At 40.5% G+C, this 17064-nt stretch overlaps 1 protein-coding gene across 9 annotated transcripts in view; it reads right to left on the reverse strand.

The window, feature by feature from the left end:
* LOC148894223 (dedicator of cytokinesis protein 9) overlaps positions 1 to 17064 on the reverse strand; it is a 59605-nt gene that overhangs the window by 24322 nt on the left and 18219 nt on the right. For all 9 annotated transcript variants that reach the window (XM_089001952.1, XM_089001953.1, XM_089001955.1 and 6 more), the window contains 17 exons: positions 13606 to 13695; positions 11816 to 11898; positions 9785 to 9854; positions 7167 to 7262; positions 6606 to 6740; positions 4730 to 4904; positions 4453 to 4505; positions 3747 to 3821; positions 3525 to 3665; positions 2345 to 2557; positions 2152 to 2274; positions 1669 to 1751; positions 1471 to 1593; positions 1280 to 1359; positions 1021 to 1208; positions 874 to 939; positions 720 to 812 (listed from right to left, as the gene is read on the reverse strand). In XM_089001952.1, the coding sequence (XP_088858078.1) occupies positions 720 to 812; positions 874 to 939; positions 1021 to 1208; positions 1280 to 1359; positions 1471 to 1593; positions 1669 to 1751; positions 2152 to 2274; positions 2345 to 2557; positions 3525 to 3665; positions 3747 to 3821; positions 4453 to 4505; positions 4730 to 4904; positions 6606 to 6740; positions 7167 to 7262; positions 9785 to 9854; positions 11816 to 11898; positions 13606 to 13695 (1887 nt within the window). The remainder of the gene's footprint in view (positions 1 to 719; positions 813 to 873; positions 940 to 1020; positions 1209 to 1279; positions 1360 to 1470; positions 1594 to 1668; positions 1752 to 2151; positions 2275 to 2344; positions 2558 to 3524; positions 3666 to 3746; positions 3822 to 4452; positions 4506 to 4729; positions 4905 to 6605; positions 6741 to 7166; positions 7263 to 9784; positions 9855 to 11815; positions 11899 to 13605; positions 13696 to 17064) is intronic.

Below are 17064 nucleotides of genomic sequence, written 5' to 3' on the forward strand. Positions count from 1 at the left end.
CTTAGCGTCCCAGTACCAGTATGCTACGTGTGGCTAAGGGTGTTTCTGTGTTGCCTAAACAACGGTCTCAGGCAATAGAAGAGGTTGAAAAACTTCTGTTGAATTGGATGAATGAAAAGCAGCTAGCAGGGGACAGGGTGAGTTATCGCCGAGAAAGCACGGCAACTTCACTCCGATATCATCAAGAGGCAGAGTGTAGACTGCAAGGTTAAAATATCTCCATTCCAATATTCCAAATATCTTCCACTCCATTCCATCAAGCCATCAACGACCATCACAAACGTCAATAAAACGACTTTATTATACATTAGTTTATTTAGTTAATTGCAATACAATAGCACATTTATTATACATAAAATAAGGTATATTTTGTGTAGTTTTAAGGCTTATTTAGTAGAAAATTATGTTTTTATGGGGACCTGGGAACGGATTATTCTCATTTTATTGGTTTCCTATGGGAAATTGATTTTTAGGATACACATTTTTCGCCTTACACACTGTCTGGGAACCAATTAAGTTCGTAAGCCAAGGTATCACTGTAGTTTTAAGGCTTATTTAGTAGAAAATTATGTTTTATGGGCACCTGGGAACGGATTATTGTAATTGTAATGGTTTCTTATGGGAAATAAATGTTTGGAAGACAAACTTTTCACCTTACACACACTTTCTGGCTACCAATTAAGTTTATGAGCTAAGGTATCACTGTATGTAGCAATTACCTCATCGTAGAACTCGGGATTCTGCTGATGATGCAATACGGCGGCAAAGGCACTTTTCCGAAACAGAGGTCCTCCAGGCCGCCCGTAGATGCACTGTGACAAAGCTTGAGATGTTTCAAATGCTCTTTTGAGAAGGCATCAAAAACACATTTACCTTCATCGGTAAAGCATCTTCATCATCCGAGTCCATGAACTGGATGCAGACGGCCAAATTTCGAGCCTTTGGTCATCAGATAAGTAAGTCACTTGGGTGTACTTGAAAAAATGTTAGCGTTCAGGGTGCGCTCTCTCGATAAGATACCTTGGTAAACGACTTCTGGTTGTCGTACTTTAAGTATTTGGGGTAGACGTAAAGGTGATTGTTGTAGATGGTGAAAGGTTGGGAACATTTGGCGATGTATGGCACAAATTCCTCCACTTCCAAGTAGACGGGAGTCTTCTCGCTCACTTCAAATTGCTTGACGGGAATGTAGGATGAGGTCACACAATCTAAAGAAAAGGTCAGGAGGTCACATGAGGACCATGGCATTTGGACCATGACGTGACTTTTGAGCGCTTACTGGTTAAATCGGGGGCGACGTTATCGATGGTAACATCAAGGTTTCCCAGGATGACAGCTAGCTTAGCCATCTTCTCTGGCCTGAAATGAAACATTGTTATGTACATCCGCTAACGGTTAGCGTGACCACCGAATTTTGAAAAGCTTTACGATAGATGTGGAAAATGGTTATACTAGTACGATAATACGGACTTTCTGAAGTCAGCCAGCAATTTTAGCATGTCGTCATTGGACAGCTTGCTGTTGTCCTGCCTGTACAAAGGTGAGAAGCGAGCACTTTTGTCAAGTGTCCCAGAAGCATCTTTGAATAATGGCCTGCAACACAGATAAGAATTTTGCTTTGGCTACAATAGTGATCGTTTCACGTGAGCAGAAAGAGAAGGTACGTACCTGGCGGACCAAGCAAAAGGCATCCTGTATTGGCCTAAACGGTTGCATGCCAGTTTGGCATTTTTCAGGACTTTCTGCGCCACCTGCAGAGAAGACAAGAAAACCTGAACAAATTCGGGAACGGCGCGCCACGTCATATTTTCAATACTTAAAATAAATTTGTGAATGGCAGTCAATGAGTTAATGAATAAGTTTTCAAATCTGAAGTCAAGAATAATGACTGTTATTGTGGCTTACATACGACAATTTGAAAATTTGGGTTCGGACTTTATCAAGCATCATGGAAATGGACACGCTTGATTTGCTTTCGCGGACCGAATAAAATGATGCGGCGGGCCAGATTTGGCCCCCGGGCCTTGACTTTGACACCCGTGACTTAGATACTAGGCGTGGTGCAAAGCTGACACGCAATTCATAATTCAAGATGTCAGATCGTCTCTTGATGGTATGTGAAGCGCTTTAGCTCGCATTAACGATCCATACCTTGGCGGAGTCCGAACTTTTCATGTAAGGCTCGGCGCAGTGATTGATTCCTCCCTGCAGCACTTTCTCAACGCGAGCCACCAGGAAGATATCAGGGTGAGGGCACGTTACAGAAAACACTCCCTGGCAGGACAAAATGAGTCAAAAAGAGCAATTCACACATTCAAAATGGTGATGTTTTGTTTTGTTTTACCTGCCGGGGGTAGCGCATGAGCGTTTCTGGCACTCCGTGGATCAATCGGGGACCTTCGGGGATGACGTCCCCTCCCCCGTTGATATATTGAGTCTCATAATTGGGCATCATGCCCCTGACGGATGGATGGTTGAGGTCCACGTGGAAGTCAGATGAAATCTTTCGGCCGTTTTGGATGTCAAACAGTGACAAGGTCACGTAGAATGGTTCCACCTAAAGATGCAAATCAAAAACAGGATTGGAAAGACCATCTGTCGCTTCTATGTATTTAGGCAGATACAGTGATACCTTGGCTTACCAACTTAATTGGTTCCCAGACAGAGTGTGTACGGCAAAAAGTGTGTATCCCAAAAATTTGTTTCTCATAGGAAACCATTAAAATGAGAATAATCCGTTCCCAGGTCCCTGTTAAACATAATTTTCTAATTTTCTAAGCCTAAAAACTACACAAAATATACATTATTTTATGTATAATAAATGTGCTATGGTATTATAATAAAAAAAAAAACAGTACAGTATAATAAAGTCATTTTATTGACCTATGTGATGGTCGTTGATGGCTTGATGGAATGGAGTGGCCGCTTGATGAGGAACGTAGCCTTCTTTCTCCATCTTGAGGAATAATCCCTTGTAGGTGCTTTCTCTGTGATAATTTTACCTTGTTCCTCATCAATTATGTTCTGTTTAGCTGGGTTGATCGCTTTTTGCATCAAGTGTACAGTTGGCTTGTGCGGGTTATTTGTGGAGCCTGTTTGATGGGATATTTTAACCTTGCAGTCTACACTATCAAAGTTGAAACGAGTCCAAATGTCACTGTTTTCTATCCATGTTCTCACTCTCTCTCTGTCGTCTGCCTGTCTCATTCATGTTTAAACCCTCCCACCCTCACTGCTGTGTTCCTGACCAATCACGTGGCTTTAACTGAAGATTGGGGGCGGGGAATAGAGGACAAAAACAGTCGGCTGCCGTTTTGTTGTTAGAACGGGCTCTTTGCAAACGACACATCACTCATTGTGGCGCTCCGTGTGTATGCCAAAAATTAGTTCGTATGCCAAGGTTAACTGTTCATAAATTTAACGTTCGTACACCGAAAAGTTCGTAAGCCAAAGGGGTTCGGAAACCGAGGTATCATTGTCATTGCATTCATCGAATTTATGTCAGACAGCCAACGGAAACTCACATTTGTGGTTGGTCCCTCCTCGTTCTCTGCCACACAGCTTTGAAGATTAAATGAGAGGTCATTGCAGTTAATGAGAACGCGTTTGCCAAACTTCTCCTCAAACTGCTTCACATCCGGTTCTATGCCTGAAAAATCCAGTTTCTAAAGAGAATACAACACAATGAAGCCTCAGTTACTCACATTGCTTTTGGACTTGGATATCATGTATTTGGACGTAGTTACCTGTGTGTCAGGGTCAAGGGTGAACAGTTTTAATCTGGTTTCGTTCCTCATCCGTGATTCGATATCTCTTGTACTCTGAGGAGGAAAAAAAAAAAAATAGGTTTGAAAAAGTGTCTGTAATTCTAGATAGGCTAGAAACACCCATTCACTTTAGTGCTTTCCTATCAGGTGGTTTAATCATTAGGGCCAGTTTTGGGCCACATCTGGAAATGGGATAATCATAATATATTTCATTTGTAAGCGCCTTTCAAAACCCTCAAGGTCACTTTACAGTGACTGGATCAGCTTTTCTGTGGGTGAGTAGCGGCAGTCACACGCGCCAGCATTCACTCAACCCGGAATAACTCAAATAGATCAAAAGCTATCTAGCTATTCGATAGCTAATAGATAGCGAGCCAGCCAGCTAGCAAACATATAGCCAACAGACAGCCAGCTAATCAGCTAGCTAGCTAATAGCTAGCGAGCCGGATAGATAGTTAACGTTTTACAGTTTCAGGTGGTTCAGATGATTATAGCTCAGAAAAACAAAAATCTGAACTGGAAAGCAGTTTTCCAGCTAAGTTCCCAACCTACTAGCTCTTTTCCCAGCACGAATTGTACGCATCTAAAACACTTCCTTGAGTTTTATTTTGGCATAAGATAAGAGTCAAGGTTACAAATGAAGAGTTTTGCATTCAACGCAGGACACTACGCTACGCTACGCTACCTGAAAACTGTCCAGACTGCCAGAAGAACTGTCAGACTTCCCAAGATCATCATCTAGGCAAGAAGAAAGAAAATATGTTGGATGAGATTTCGACATACGTTGCTTTAAAGGACAACCGACGCCTGTCGGGCATGCAAGTGAAAATGGTCTCTAGTTTTCGGTTAACACCAACAATAGACATAAAAGGGAAGATACCAACACGAATAAAAATGTGATTTTTAGATGACATAAACAATAAAAGCACAATTACGGGTGTCAATGTGAGTCGCCTACCCACCCTCATGACTTTCTCCGTTCCTCTTGTCCTGCATGGCGATCTCAAAACTGCTATGCAAGATCTTGTTTAATGTGTTGATCCAATCCTCCATTTCCCCTTCGCTATCTGCAGCCAGCAGGTAGGTACTTTTGTCCTGCATCTTCAACTCGAAAGCAAACCTCCGAACCTTATTATTCTGCGGCACGATGGGAGATTGGACAAAATGGCAATGTTTGTCTTTGGGAGGACAGATTGAAATGATGTGGTGTAATAATAATAATAATAATAATACATTTCATTTCTAAGCGCCTTTCAAAATTCTCAAGGTCACTTTACAGTCACAGGATAAGTTTTTCTGTGGGCGAGCAGCGGCAGCCACACGCGCCAGCGTTCACTCAACCCAGAATAACTCAAATAGATAGAAAGCTAGCTAATAGATAGTTAGCTAGATAGATAGCTAATATGTTAAGCGAGCTAGCTAGCTATAATAAAATAATATATAATATATATAAAAAAATAATATATATAAAAAAATAAAAAAATAATACATGTAAAATAAATCAATAAAATGCAATAAAATAGTAACAAAATAAATGAATAAACAAAAAAGGAAATAAATAAACAAATAAATAAATTGCGATAAAATAGTAAAAAAATAAAAGAACGAACAAAAAAGTAATAAATGAATAAATAAACAAATAAATAAATAAATGCAACAGTTATCAGATTAAAGTAGATTGTCCTGTTTTGGGCTTTAATGCCGTGTTTCTAACACGTTGTGAGTTATTGTGGAGGCGATAGCAAAAGGGAGGGGTAGTTGGCTATGATCTGCAGACTTGTTGAATAAACACAGGGAGGAGTGTTTAGTGAGGAAATAAAAGCGCATCCAGTCCTTCGGTTTCATCGAAATATGTCCAAAAGTTTCTTGGAATCTTAACAAAGCGTAAGAGCGGCTTGAGCCTCAGCATGATGTCACTCCAAATGCCATTTCGGCTACATCGTTAAACATGTGCAGGTTTGTGCTCACGGTTTGTTGATTGTATGTAGGTCATGTTAGCAACGTGACTGAAGCGCCGTTAAAAAAAAAAATAATAATCTATGGATCCGTGCAGATAAGTGACGAAAGTGTCGAAAATTAACAGGTGTGAAAAACGGGGCTGTGAGCTCACAAGCTAGCGACGTTTGACCTGTGAGAGAGGCTTTGATTGATCGGGTTGTCCATTCAAGCTGTTCCATGCGATAAGGACTCACCTGAGCCTGCGTTAAGATTCAATAATAATAATCATAATACATTTCATCTATAAGTGCCTTTCAAAACTCTCAAGGTCACTTTACAGTCACTGGATCAGTTTTTCTGTGGTTGAGCAGCGAATAACTCAAATTAAAAAAAAAAAACTAGCTAGCTAGCTAATAGATAGCCAACAGATAGCCACCCAGCCAGCCAGCGAGCTAATAGATAGCCAGTCAACTAGCTAGCTAGCCAATAGATAGCCAATAGATAGCCAGCTAACTAGCCATCCAGCCAACCAACTAGCTAGTCATTAGATAGCTAATAGAGAGACAGCTAGCTAGCTAGATAATAGGTAGCTAATATATAGCCAGCCAACTAGCCAGCTGAATGAAGGAGTCACTTTGAGAAATAGAAGACGGTCACTGCCAGGAAGGTCTTCCTTACGTTATGAATTTACAACGTTAATTCTGATCATTGATCTGAATTCAAATGATCAGAATGCATTCCCAATAGTCAATTAATTCTCTTTTTCAGGGCCTTCGGAATCGTCCATGTTGTCCGATTTTAATAATAAACCGTTAGCAACAGGAGTATCACTACACCCAATCAGATTTCACATTTGTCCAGGACGGCGCATTGACAGCTCAGAGTAGTTCAAATGCTTACCTGAACAACACCCATACAGGAATCCAAGAAAATGGTTCCTTTAGGCTCTTTGGAAATCTTCTCATCTTTGTAGAAGTTCAAATTGTAAGAGCCGTCTCCCAGTTGCGTCAGATGGAAATATCTCCTCTTGAATGACTAGTGTGAGAACAAGTGTGAGACCACTATTTGACAAAGATTCCAGCGCATATAGCTATATTCTACGTTTTAAGGCTCGCGCTGAATATTCAGGAAGTCTTGTTTTTGAGTTGGTGACGAGTCCGTACGTGACGTCACTGAAGGAACGCCCCTGAACGAGAAAGCGACACACAATGCATTTTGGCTACTTTGTTAGGTATGAAAACTTTGTGTTGATCCGTGTTGAAGGCTATATAATACATCAACTTCACGGACATAAAACAATAACCGTGTCTCTGAGAGAGGCGTTAGTCAGTATGTCAATATTGTGGGCTGCTTTCTAAAATGGACTCGACTGTCTGAACTGGAAAACGGACAGCGTTGACGTTGCCTTTTGGCAGCGGTCCTCTTAAAGCCGAGGCTTTGAAAGCATTATCTTCTTCTTACCCTCATGGTAACACTGATGGCGCTGTTCATGTTGCCTTTATAGAGCCACCCATGTTTGGTGATGCCATCCTTTTGAGAACCGAGCGAGGCCGTGTCCTGGAAGCAATAGGAAAAGATCAATCAAGTGGTGTGAGGAGTGAGAGACGGACGGGCCCAGTCAACAACAACAACAACATGATATCGCCGCTGCTTAGAAAGCATTCTGACAAAGAGCTGCCTTGGCTGTGCCCGAAAGCGTGTGATTTCTAGCTTTGAAAAAACCCAGAATCCAATGCGGGGAAGGTCTGACTCGGTCCAAATAAGCAGAGAGGGGAAGATTAAACAAACGCTACGTGTTAGCCCAAATAAACACGGACGTCTTGATCGTGAGGCATCTCTTTCTCAGGTTATTTGCACAATTCAAAGGTGGGGCCGCTATGAAAGTATGAGCTTTGCCGGAAGGCATTCCAACGTTACATCGGTGATGAAGAGCTTTAGGAATACAGTACAGTCAACCAAGAGAGGAAAGAATGATGTGAGAGAAGGAGGTTTGGGGGGTTGGGGGTGGGGGGCAATCTCCACGGCGAGTCCTGGTTTCGATCACCCTTGCATGAATATTGTGCTTTGGTAACTTGACAAGTGATTAACCAGCGCGACACTTGCAAAGTTTCAACGACCTTCCAAGATGTTGGCGTTGTAGTCGAGCACCACCTCCTATTTCTCCCCCCCCCCCAAAAAAAAAAAAAATGTAATGGCCCTAATGGAACAATTCAACAAACCATCTGGAAGAATTCACGGTCCGATTGTCCTAGCCAGTGTCTAGACAACACCCGAGAGGCAAACATATTAGTAGGTTCATTTCCTTGGACCTAAGTTAGCATCTGAAAAACAACACATCATTTTCATTCATAGATCAATAAAATCAACGTCGACTCGATAGAAAATGCCAACCAGCGTAGCGAAAACAATCCAACTCCATAAGAGGAATCCCCAAAACTGAGATACATCTGCAAATGGGGCAATCAGGGCCAGGAATAGACCATAATCCAGACCTCTGCTTTGATAATAAGAACAATAATACATTTCATTTATTATATATATATATATATATATATTACATGTATTGAATAAACTACTACCAGCAAAAAAGACGAAGACGCTGACGAAGCCTCTTGGATAAGAAGCGAAACGTCCGACACCTTCAAAGAAGTACAAATGACGACTGAAGAAACTGAGATTTGAACCCAGAACGTTGGAACTCCGAAGCAGACCAGCTAATCACTGCGACCGTGGTTGATCCTTGAAATCTCCGCAATGTCGTCATGAGTGTCAGTGACAGACGCTTAAAAACAGGTGCTTCGACACAGAAAAAAAAATAACATCTGCTTTCCTAAAGGGGCGCATAGTCTTTCAAGTCACACGTGATCCCATGATGTCATTTTCCCCCTTTTTTTCTTTATTTTCCGTCGGAGTTTATCCCAGTTGACTTTGAGCAATCTCAGTATGTTCATTCAATTAAAAGTTCGATTTTCAAGAGACTCCATAAGGAAATCACACCCAAAATATTTAGACAACTCTCCAGCTGTATGCGCTCATCTTAAGAAAGCCCCTGAAACAAGACGTTCCTAAATATGTTGCAACACACCACCGCAAACACGCCGGCCTATATTTTGCAACAAAGCATTATATTTTGCCCTAATTACAAAGCAGTTACTCCATATGATCGTCATGAAAAAAAAGCAGGAATGGATTACGTATATCCATTGCATGCATCTTGATTTTGGAATTCATTTACTGCCTGACGATACGCAAAAATGTGTCCACTTCATTGCCAGGGTTTTTGTCATTATCACTCAAATTGCAGGACCCACAGAATATTGAGTTTTAGGACTACATAAACAGTCAACACAGCGTTAGAAACCTTAGACTCTCTTCTTTCATCAGAACAAAATAGTTCATTCCTAAATTAGATGGGTCTGGTGTTATGAGATTTGAAATGAGGGCGGCTAATCCAAAATACAATGCAATACATATATATTGGTTTATAGAGCGCTTTAACAACAAAATGCTAACATGGAAAAAAATGGAAATGCTGCACCGTTGTGGAAAAGAAAAAAACATTGCCAGAGGCCATGACCAGCACTTTATCGGCACCCAAGCATGAAAAAAACAAAACCCAAACAAATTCAGGAACGTTGCCCTACATCACATTTTAAATTTGTGAATGGCAGCGAATGAGTTCAATAAGTCAAAAAGGAACTTCAGATGGTAAATTAGCCTCATTTAAAACAATGGAGAGATTTATTTAATGTTCAATCTTGTCATTCATCAGAAAAAAAGAAGGTTATTTCTAGCTTATTTGGTTCTGGAATAACATGAGGTGCAAGTGAGGGCGGCTGTACAAAAGAAAAATGCTGCCGCCTAGTGGAAGGGAAAAAAAAACAAATTCAGAAATGGTGCTCCACGTTATTTTTTTCCAATTCTCGAATACATTCAGGAATGGCAGTGAATGAGTTAACAATTGTCCATTGAAAAGAAATGTAATCTACAAAACACAAAAGTAAACATTGCAACATGTAAACTTTTCTCCATTTTTCCACAAAAAAAATAAAATAATTCCTGGCTTTGTCTCAACCCACCTCGTCTTTGTCGACGTCCTCGTCCACTTCAAAGACGTGAACCGCCAGTTTTTCAGGTCTGGAAACTTTGCTGTAAATTTGGAGAATCAGTGTCGTCATGTGAGATTTTAACTAAACAAATATTAAAATCCAGATAAACGTTAACTTAATAATAATAATAATACATTTCATTTATAAACACCTTTCAAAACTCTCCAGGTCACTTTACAGTCACAGGATAAGTTTTTTTTTTTCTGTGGGAGAGCAGCGGCAGCCACACGCGCCAGCGTTCACTCAACCCGGAATAACTCAAACAGATAGAAAGCTAGCTAACTTGCTAATAGCTAGTTTATATCTATATATTTATATGTTTATATCTATATCTAATAGATAGCTAGCTAGGTAGCCAGCCAGGTAGCTAGCCAGTTAGATATCTGATAGCTAGCTAGGTAGCCAGCCAGGTTGCCATCTAGATAGCCAGCTAGCAAATAGACAACAAATAGATAGCTAGCTAGGTAGCCAGCCAGGTAGCCAGCTAGATAGCGAGCTCGATAGCAAGATAGCTAAATAAAGACATGTCTTTATAAATGATTACAATCCCCGTATAAAAGTGGCCGTTTGCCGTACATGATTAGAAATGCTAAAAAAATGCTAGCACGAGCGGAAATGCATGATTATGACTTCAAATATGAAGTCACGGCCATTGTTTGTTTTAGCAGGTGAGCTAACAACTCCATAAATGATGTGGCTGCTATATAGCAGGCCTAAAAGCAGCTACAAGTAAGCAGGCCACTCTGGTAAATGCATTTTCCAGCTAAGGCTACTCATGGAAACATGCCAGAGTGTATTATGCCCACTAGAGTTTAGATGAGGGAGGAAAAAAAAAATCACTTGATGAGGATTTTATGTGAAATTTTTAACAGGCAACTCACGTCACGATGTATTGTTTTAACTTCCCGATTGTCTGCGTGACGCCAAAGTGTTTGGCAAAAGCGGATGCATCAAGGTCATCAACATCAAAATGAATGCAAAAGTGAATTTCTTAAAAGGGAAGAGGCAGGGCGGAGTTGGCAAATGACACAAAATCCGCGCACAATGAACGTCGGTTCCAGTCAGTCGCTAACTAACCCCGAGTTCCCGACAATGAAGCTACAATTGTCGCCACTACATGATGAAAACATCTTGAGCAGGTGTCAAAATGTATTCTATAAAGCGCTTGTTCTTGTACGTATAACTGTAAAGGATAACCAACACCATTTTTTTGTTTCCTAACTGACATCATAAAGACGTTTCATAGCATCTAAAATACCCAAAACACGCAGGCTGATATTTTTAGTCAAATGCAAAATACCAATAAAAATGACTTCAAGTGTCCCAAAACTGCCACAAAATGAGCTTTGAACTGGGGGGGATTCAGAAAGTCCCGCCTCCTTGTTCGTGATGTCACGCCAGGATACTCCTTCACAAACTGCCTTGCTCCAGAATCAAAACAATGGCTTCAGAGAGTTCAGAGATTTCTTGTTACTCATCCAGTTATGAATATTGATTCAAATAGTTCTGAAGAGGAATAAATGTTTGCACTCGATGAAAGAAGTCCTTCCGTATCAATTGGAGCCTTCAGGACTCCAATGTAGCGTCCCGGAAAATGCACAAAATGGCGCCCAAGCTCCGTTGGAAAGGGGCTGATTTGTCTGCTGGGAATTTGTGTCAACTAGTATCAAATTATAGTCTTGGTGCAACACACAACAATTCACCATCACATTATTTATGTGTTTTCCTTCTAATTTCGCCATCAACACAAAGTTTTCAGACCAAACAAAGTACCCAAAATTCAACTCAAAAACAAGACTTCCTGAATATTCAGCGCGAGTCTTAAAACGTAAAATGTAGCTATATGCGACAGACTCTTTGTAAAATCCGCTCAGTAGAAGTCATTTTACAAATTATGGATACAATTTATCCAGAGGTGTCGGTTGTCCTTTAAGACTGTCATCTTTACCACTTTGTTAACAAATCCGAAAAGCAAGATGGCGGGGGGTTGTAAGGACTTACTTTGGAAGCTGGCGGAAGTCTCCAGAATAGGCTTCATACTTGTAGTTGACAACGTGCCAGTCGGTCTTGTAGGTCTTAATGCACTGCGAGGACACAGTGAAAGCCGATTAGAAACCACTAATAACACGTCTTTGAACCACACAGCGTACATATTGTAATTATACATTTTTTTTGAGTGAAAGCTTGAAAATCCAACGACACACACCAAAAGTCTTTAAATCTTCTCCAAGAAGTATGACTGACTATTTTTTCCCGTCGTAATTTAGCGAATGACATAATTTTGGGATTTGTGAGGATTCTGCATGTCAGCTGTGATGTGGTAGATAATAATTTCAGCAAGTACAAAGCAAAATAATCTAAAAACTAAACATGCCATTCAGATGTACCATATTTATTCGAGTATAACGCGCAAAATTTTCTACCTAAAAAAGAACTCGAAGTTTGGGTGCGCGTTATAAACGAGGCCTGAGAAAAATTCTCATATCTATTTAATGCTTTATCCCTTCCAGGAGGGGGCAGCATTTCCATGGCTATTCCTCATGCTTCAGTTATTATTATTATTATTAATCGGTAGAAAGCTAGATAGATTGATAGATAGTTAGCTAGCTAGATAGATAGAGCTAGCTAGCTAGATAGAGTTAGCTAGCTAGATAGAGAGAGTTAGCATTCCTTTTTTTGATTGTTGATTAGCATTTCTTTAGCTACGCTTCATTTCCTTTCCTCGCCCACATTAAAATGTGAGTTAAGCATTGCTGTTTTGCACAAATACCAATAAGCTGAGTTTCGATTCAGTGTTTACATTGTCAATAAATGATTTTTAATCACAATGCTTGGTCTGAGCTGAGAAAAAGCGAGACAAAATTTTATACCGATTTTTAATTGAAAATTAGGGGTGTGCTCTATACACGTATTCGCGCTATACTCGAATAGATATGGTAGTTTCCGAAATTGCTTTGCTTTGTTGAGTTCACAACTTAAAATCGCTCAAAGCATACATACTGTAAGATAGAAAGCAAGCTAGCCGGCTAATAGATAACCAATAGCTAGATATGTATCCAGCTGGCTACCTAGCTAGCTAACTATTTGCTATCTCGCCAGCCAGATAGCTATCATTCTATTTGCCATCTATTAGCCACATCGCTAGCCATCTATCTATCTATCGAGTTATCTATCTGTCTAGCTATCTATCTATTAGCAAAACCGACTCACAACGCTATCCCGTTTTTGTGTGAATGGTAAACTCTATCCAACCGACCTGATAAATCTCCATCTTCTGGACTATTTCAACCAATTAAAAAGAGACATGTTCATGCTTGCCTGTCAGAAGTCCAGAGAGCAGAGACGTACCAGGCATTTGATAAACGTCTTGAGTATTCATATCTCATTTCTCGGTGTAAACAGAGCTCACAACAAAGATCCGACATCATGACTTGTAATAAGAGCAGCTATTCAGGCATTAGGCGCCGGATTCAGACGGTGGCGATGTTTCAGGTGATGGATACAGTTTTCCACCTGTTCTCTTGATGTGTTACATGCATTACTGCTGTCAGTCTTTGGTAAGCGATGACATTTCAAGACTGCATTCTGGACTTGTGAAACTGTTTTTCCACGTATCTATCTATTTAATTGCGCAGTTCTACAATCCGTCAGGTCTTATTGTTTTCAAGTCATACGGTGCTGTTGCTTGACATTATTCTACCCGAACTATCCTCCCGTGGTGGCGCTTTCATAAAGCATCCATCCATGACTACCATTAACATGAAAAGGGGTAAATAAAACCACATGTGTACCTCTTGGACAAACAAACTGTGAGCCTCCCTCTCGGCATTGTCAGGCACCGTTGAGTAGAGAGTCCTGCCTTGTCGTCTCAAAGTGAAAATCTGCAACAGAGAGGGTTGAGAATTGGTCAACGAAGAAATATTAGGACTCAAAGCATGTCGCAACGTGATGCAGAAGAGCGGAAAAACATAACGTGATAAGGAGTGAAATGAAATCAAGAGGCCATTACGACCGAATGTCTCATCTCCCTAAATGTGATTTTTCCATATTTGAATCTGGCTCCTTTCCCGTATTGTACAGATGGTCGCCCTAGTCATCAAGCTTCTCAGAACCTTTCAAAGGCCTCCTAAAGCCTTTCATTCATGGCGAAAAAGCTCACTGGCCATCTAACGATATAGTTAATATACATATTTTGTTTGCAGGCAGAATATCCCCATTTTTTTAATCGATCTATACATAATATACAGTATGTACATACCCGGTCAAATACAGAATCAACTTTAAAATTCTTCTTTATACATTTAAAGCTACCCATAACCTTGCCCCCCCTGACCTATCTGACCCTTTTCAAATTTCTATTCCCTCTCGTTCCCTCAGATCCTCTTCCTCCCTCCACCTCTGTATGCCCCCCCCTGCCCGTCTCGGCACGATGGGGGACAGAGCTTTCAGCTGCTCCGCCCCCAAACTCTGGAACTCACTTCCTCCCAACATTCGTAACATGGGTTCTCTTCACACCTTCAAATCCCATTCCAAAAGCCACCTATTTAAAATCACATTTTCCGTGTAGCTCTCTCTCTCTTGTTTCTATTTATAATTGTATTTTATTTATTGTATTCTATTTGTGATTGTATTTTATTTATAATAGTACCTATGCTTGTCTGTGACTGTAAAGTGTCCTTGAGAGCTTTGAAATCTAATATATTATTATTATTATTATTATTATTATTATTCCCCTTTCAAATTGCTGCTGTGGACTGCAAATTTCCCCATTGTGGGACGAATAAAGGTTTTCTGATTCGGATTAACGGAAAGAAAAAAAATGGAGCAATATTTAGCACGCAGTCTATCTACTAGAGCACCAATTAATATAAATATATAATACAATAAAATATATTTCATTTGGGGCAAAATTCTAGAATGCAAAGACTTCAGTTCATACTTGATTTTTAACAAGCGTCGGTGTATTGAAGACAGAAGCCGACATTTGCCAATAACAAAACAGTTAGAGCTTTGAAACCTGCACTTTCCACATGTTTTAAGGAGTAAGGCGTCAAAAATATTTTGGATTAGGGGAAGCTAGCAGGGAAAAAAACTCATGAGTCAAGGAGAGGCTAGTACCAGCAAAATGGTGCTTTGTTTGGGTAACCATAAAAGCCATTCCTACAGAATTTTGCTGGATGGACTTGAAACACACTTCAAACTGAATCAAGGAAAAAAGGATGATAACCCTGGAGAAATACTTTCGGACTCGTTCAGAGTCCGAAGAGAAACCGGGCCCGCTGTGCACTATGCCAACAACTGGGAAATGCAAAACAGATGGAGAGACTATAAACATTGTGTTGGAGAAAGAACGGCACCGACGTTATGACCAGAGTGGATAGATACAACAATAAAGGAGATATCTGATAGAAATTCTTGTCACGGAGGAATAGACAAACACTGGATTTGATACAATAATAACTCACCGATAAAGAAGCTCTTTCTGCTGATTGTTGTATTTTTATTATTATTACAGTGATACCTCAAGCCCGGATAAATACCGAGGGTTGTGTCAGGAAGGGCATCCGACGTAAAAGCTTGGCCAAAACAAACATGCGGATCAAACCTCTGAAGATGGAGGACACTGATTTGCTGTGGCGACCACGTCAAGGGAAAAGCCCAAAGGAAAAGAAGAAGATTGAGCAAGTCACTTTGATAATCAAAGTGGAGAGTACCTTTGACAGGTGAGCGTTACTTTGGTAACAGGAGCCTGCAATCTAAACAATAACGCGAGACAAGGCAAGATTTTGCATTTTTTTTTTAAATGTGTTCATGTAGCGTGTGCTGCCTTCTCAACCAAACAGCGAGACCAAAGTGCCGGTCTTTAAAGGCCTCCGGAATGAAGCGAGCTTCCCATCTGAACGCTTTGTGATTAAAATGACAAATGTCTTTTCATCCTCAAGTCTTTAATCTACTCTGAATATGGTGTAATATAAAAGTGAAGAAAAAAAACCTAACGTCATGGTCAGTGACTAAAACATCCAGAGGACAGCTGTGAAAACAAAATCCATACTCGACCATTTTAGCATTTGATAAGGTCCTTGGCAAGGTCACACAGTCATTGTGAACTTTCGGTCTGCACCAAAAAAAATCCAATTTCCTGAGGTAAAAAAAAAAAATAAAAGAACACAGAACCAGGTTTCCGCGAATCCTTCCTCCCTCTACGGGGGAACCTTTGGAGGAAGCGAAGGTCTTGCACGACGTGGCTGAAGGGAACGTTCACTCCCTCGCAACGTACTGGACAGTATGAGCCAATTAAAGTGATGACCCGTGACCTTCCTCTGGCTACAACATGGAAGGATGTAAACAAAGGAAAAGCCGCTAAGGGTGACCCCGCCCGGTACTCGCAACGATGGCCCAGAGGAAAGGGCCACACAAGCCAAATAAATACAAAGAAAATATACACGCCGGTATGGAAATAAAGCTCGGGAACTTCGCCTTTTACCAATCATGAGGAATGGAAAAGCATTCATCTTAACGGTGAGTACTATCACAAAGTTGTTTTAAATACAGTGGGGCCTTGGCTTTTCCCAGACAGAGTGTGTAAGGCGAAAAATGTGTATCCCAAAAATTAATTTCCCATAGGAAACCATTAAAATGAGAATAATCCGTTCCCAGGTCTCCATAAAATATAATTTTCAACTAAATAAGCCTTAAAACTACAAACAATATATACCTTAATCTATGTATAATAAATGTGCTATTCTATTGTAATGAAAGAAATACACTGCACTATATAATAAAGTCATTTTATTTACCTTTGTGATGGTCGTTGATGGCTTGATGGAATGGGGTTCAGACTTCTCTTCCTGTGTCATGAAAGTCTGGTTATGCATTTTTTTTCCAAAAAAAGGCCGGTCTCATGTGCATTAAATACTTGCTGAGGTACGGAGTATTCTTATTTCACCATTTCAAGGAATGATCCCTTCTAGGCTTCGGCAGCTTTACTGTCAGAACTGGCTGTCTCACCATGACGAGTAATGACCCAACGCTTGCTTTAAAATCATCAATAAACGGCGAACTTCCAGGTTACCGCATGACGATATCAGAGTGAATTTGCCGTGCAACACACGCACCTTTAATAGCTTCTCTGTTGCGAAGGATGGTAGCAATGGTGGACTTAGCATATCCATACTGGGCCGCTAAATCAGACAAACGCACACCTCGTTTGTGTTTTTCAATGATCTCCTTCTTCTCCTCGACTGTAATTT

This window comes from Hippocampus bargibanti, linkage group LG08, assembly GCF_051943395.1.
Source record: "Hippocampus bargibanti isolate YZ-2025 linkage group LG08, ASM5194339v1, whole genome shotgun sequence".
NCBI lineage: Eukaryota > Metazoa > Chordata > Actinopteri > Syngnathiformes > Syngnathidae > Hippocampus > Hippocampus bargibanti.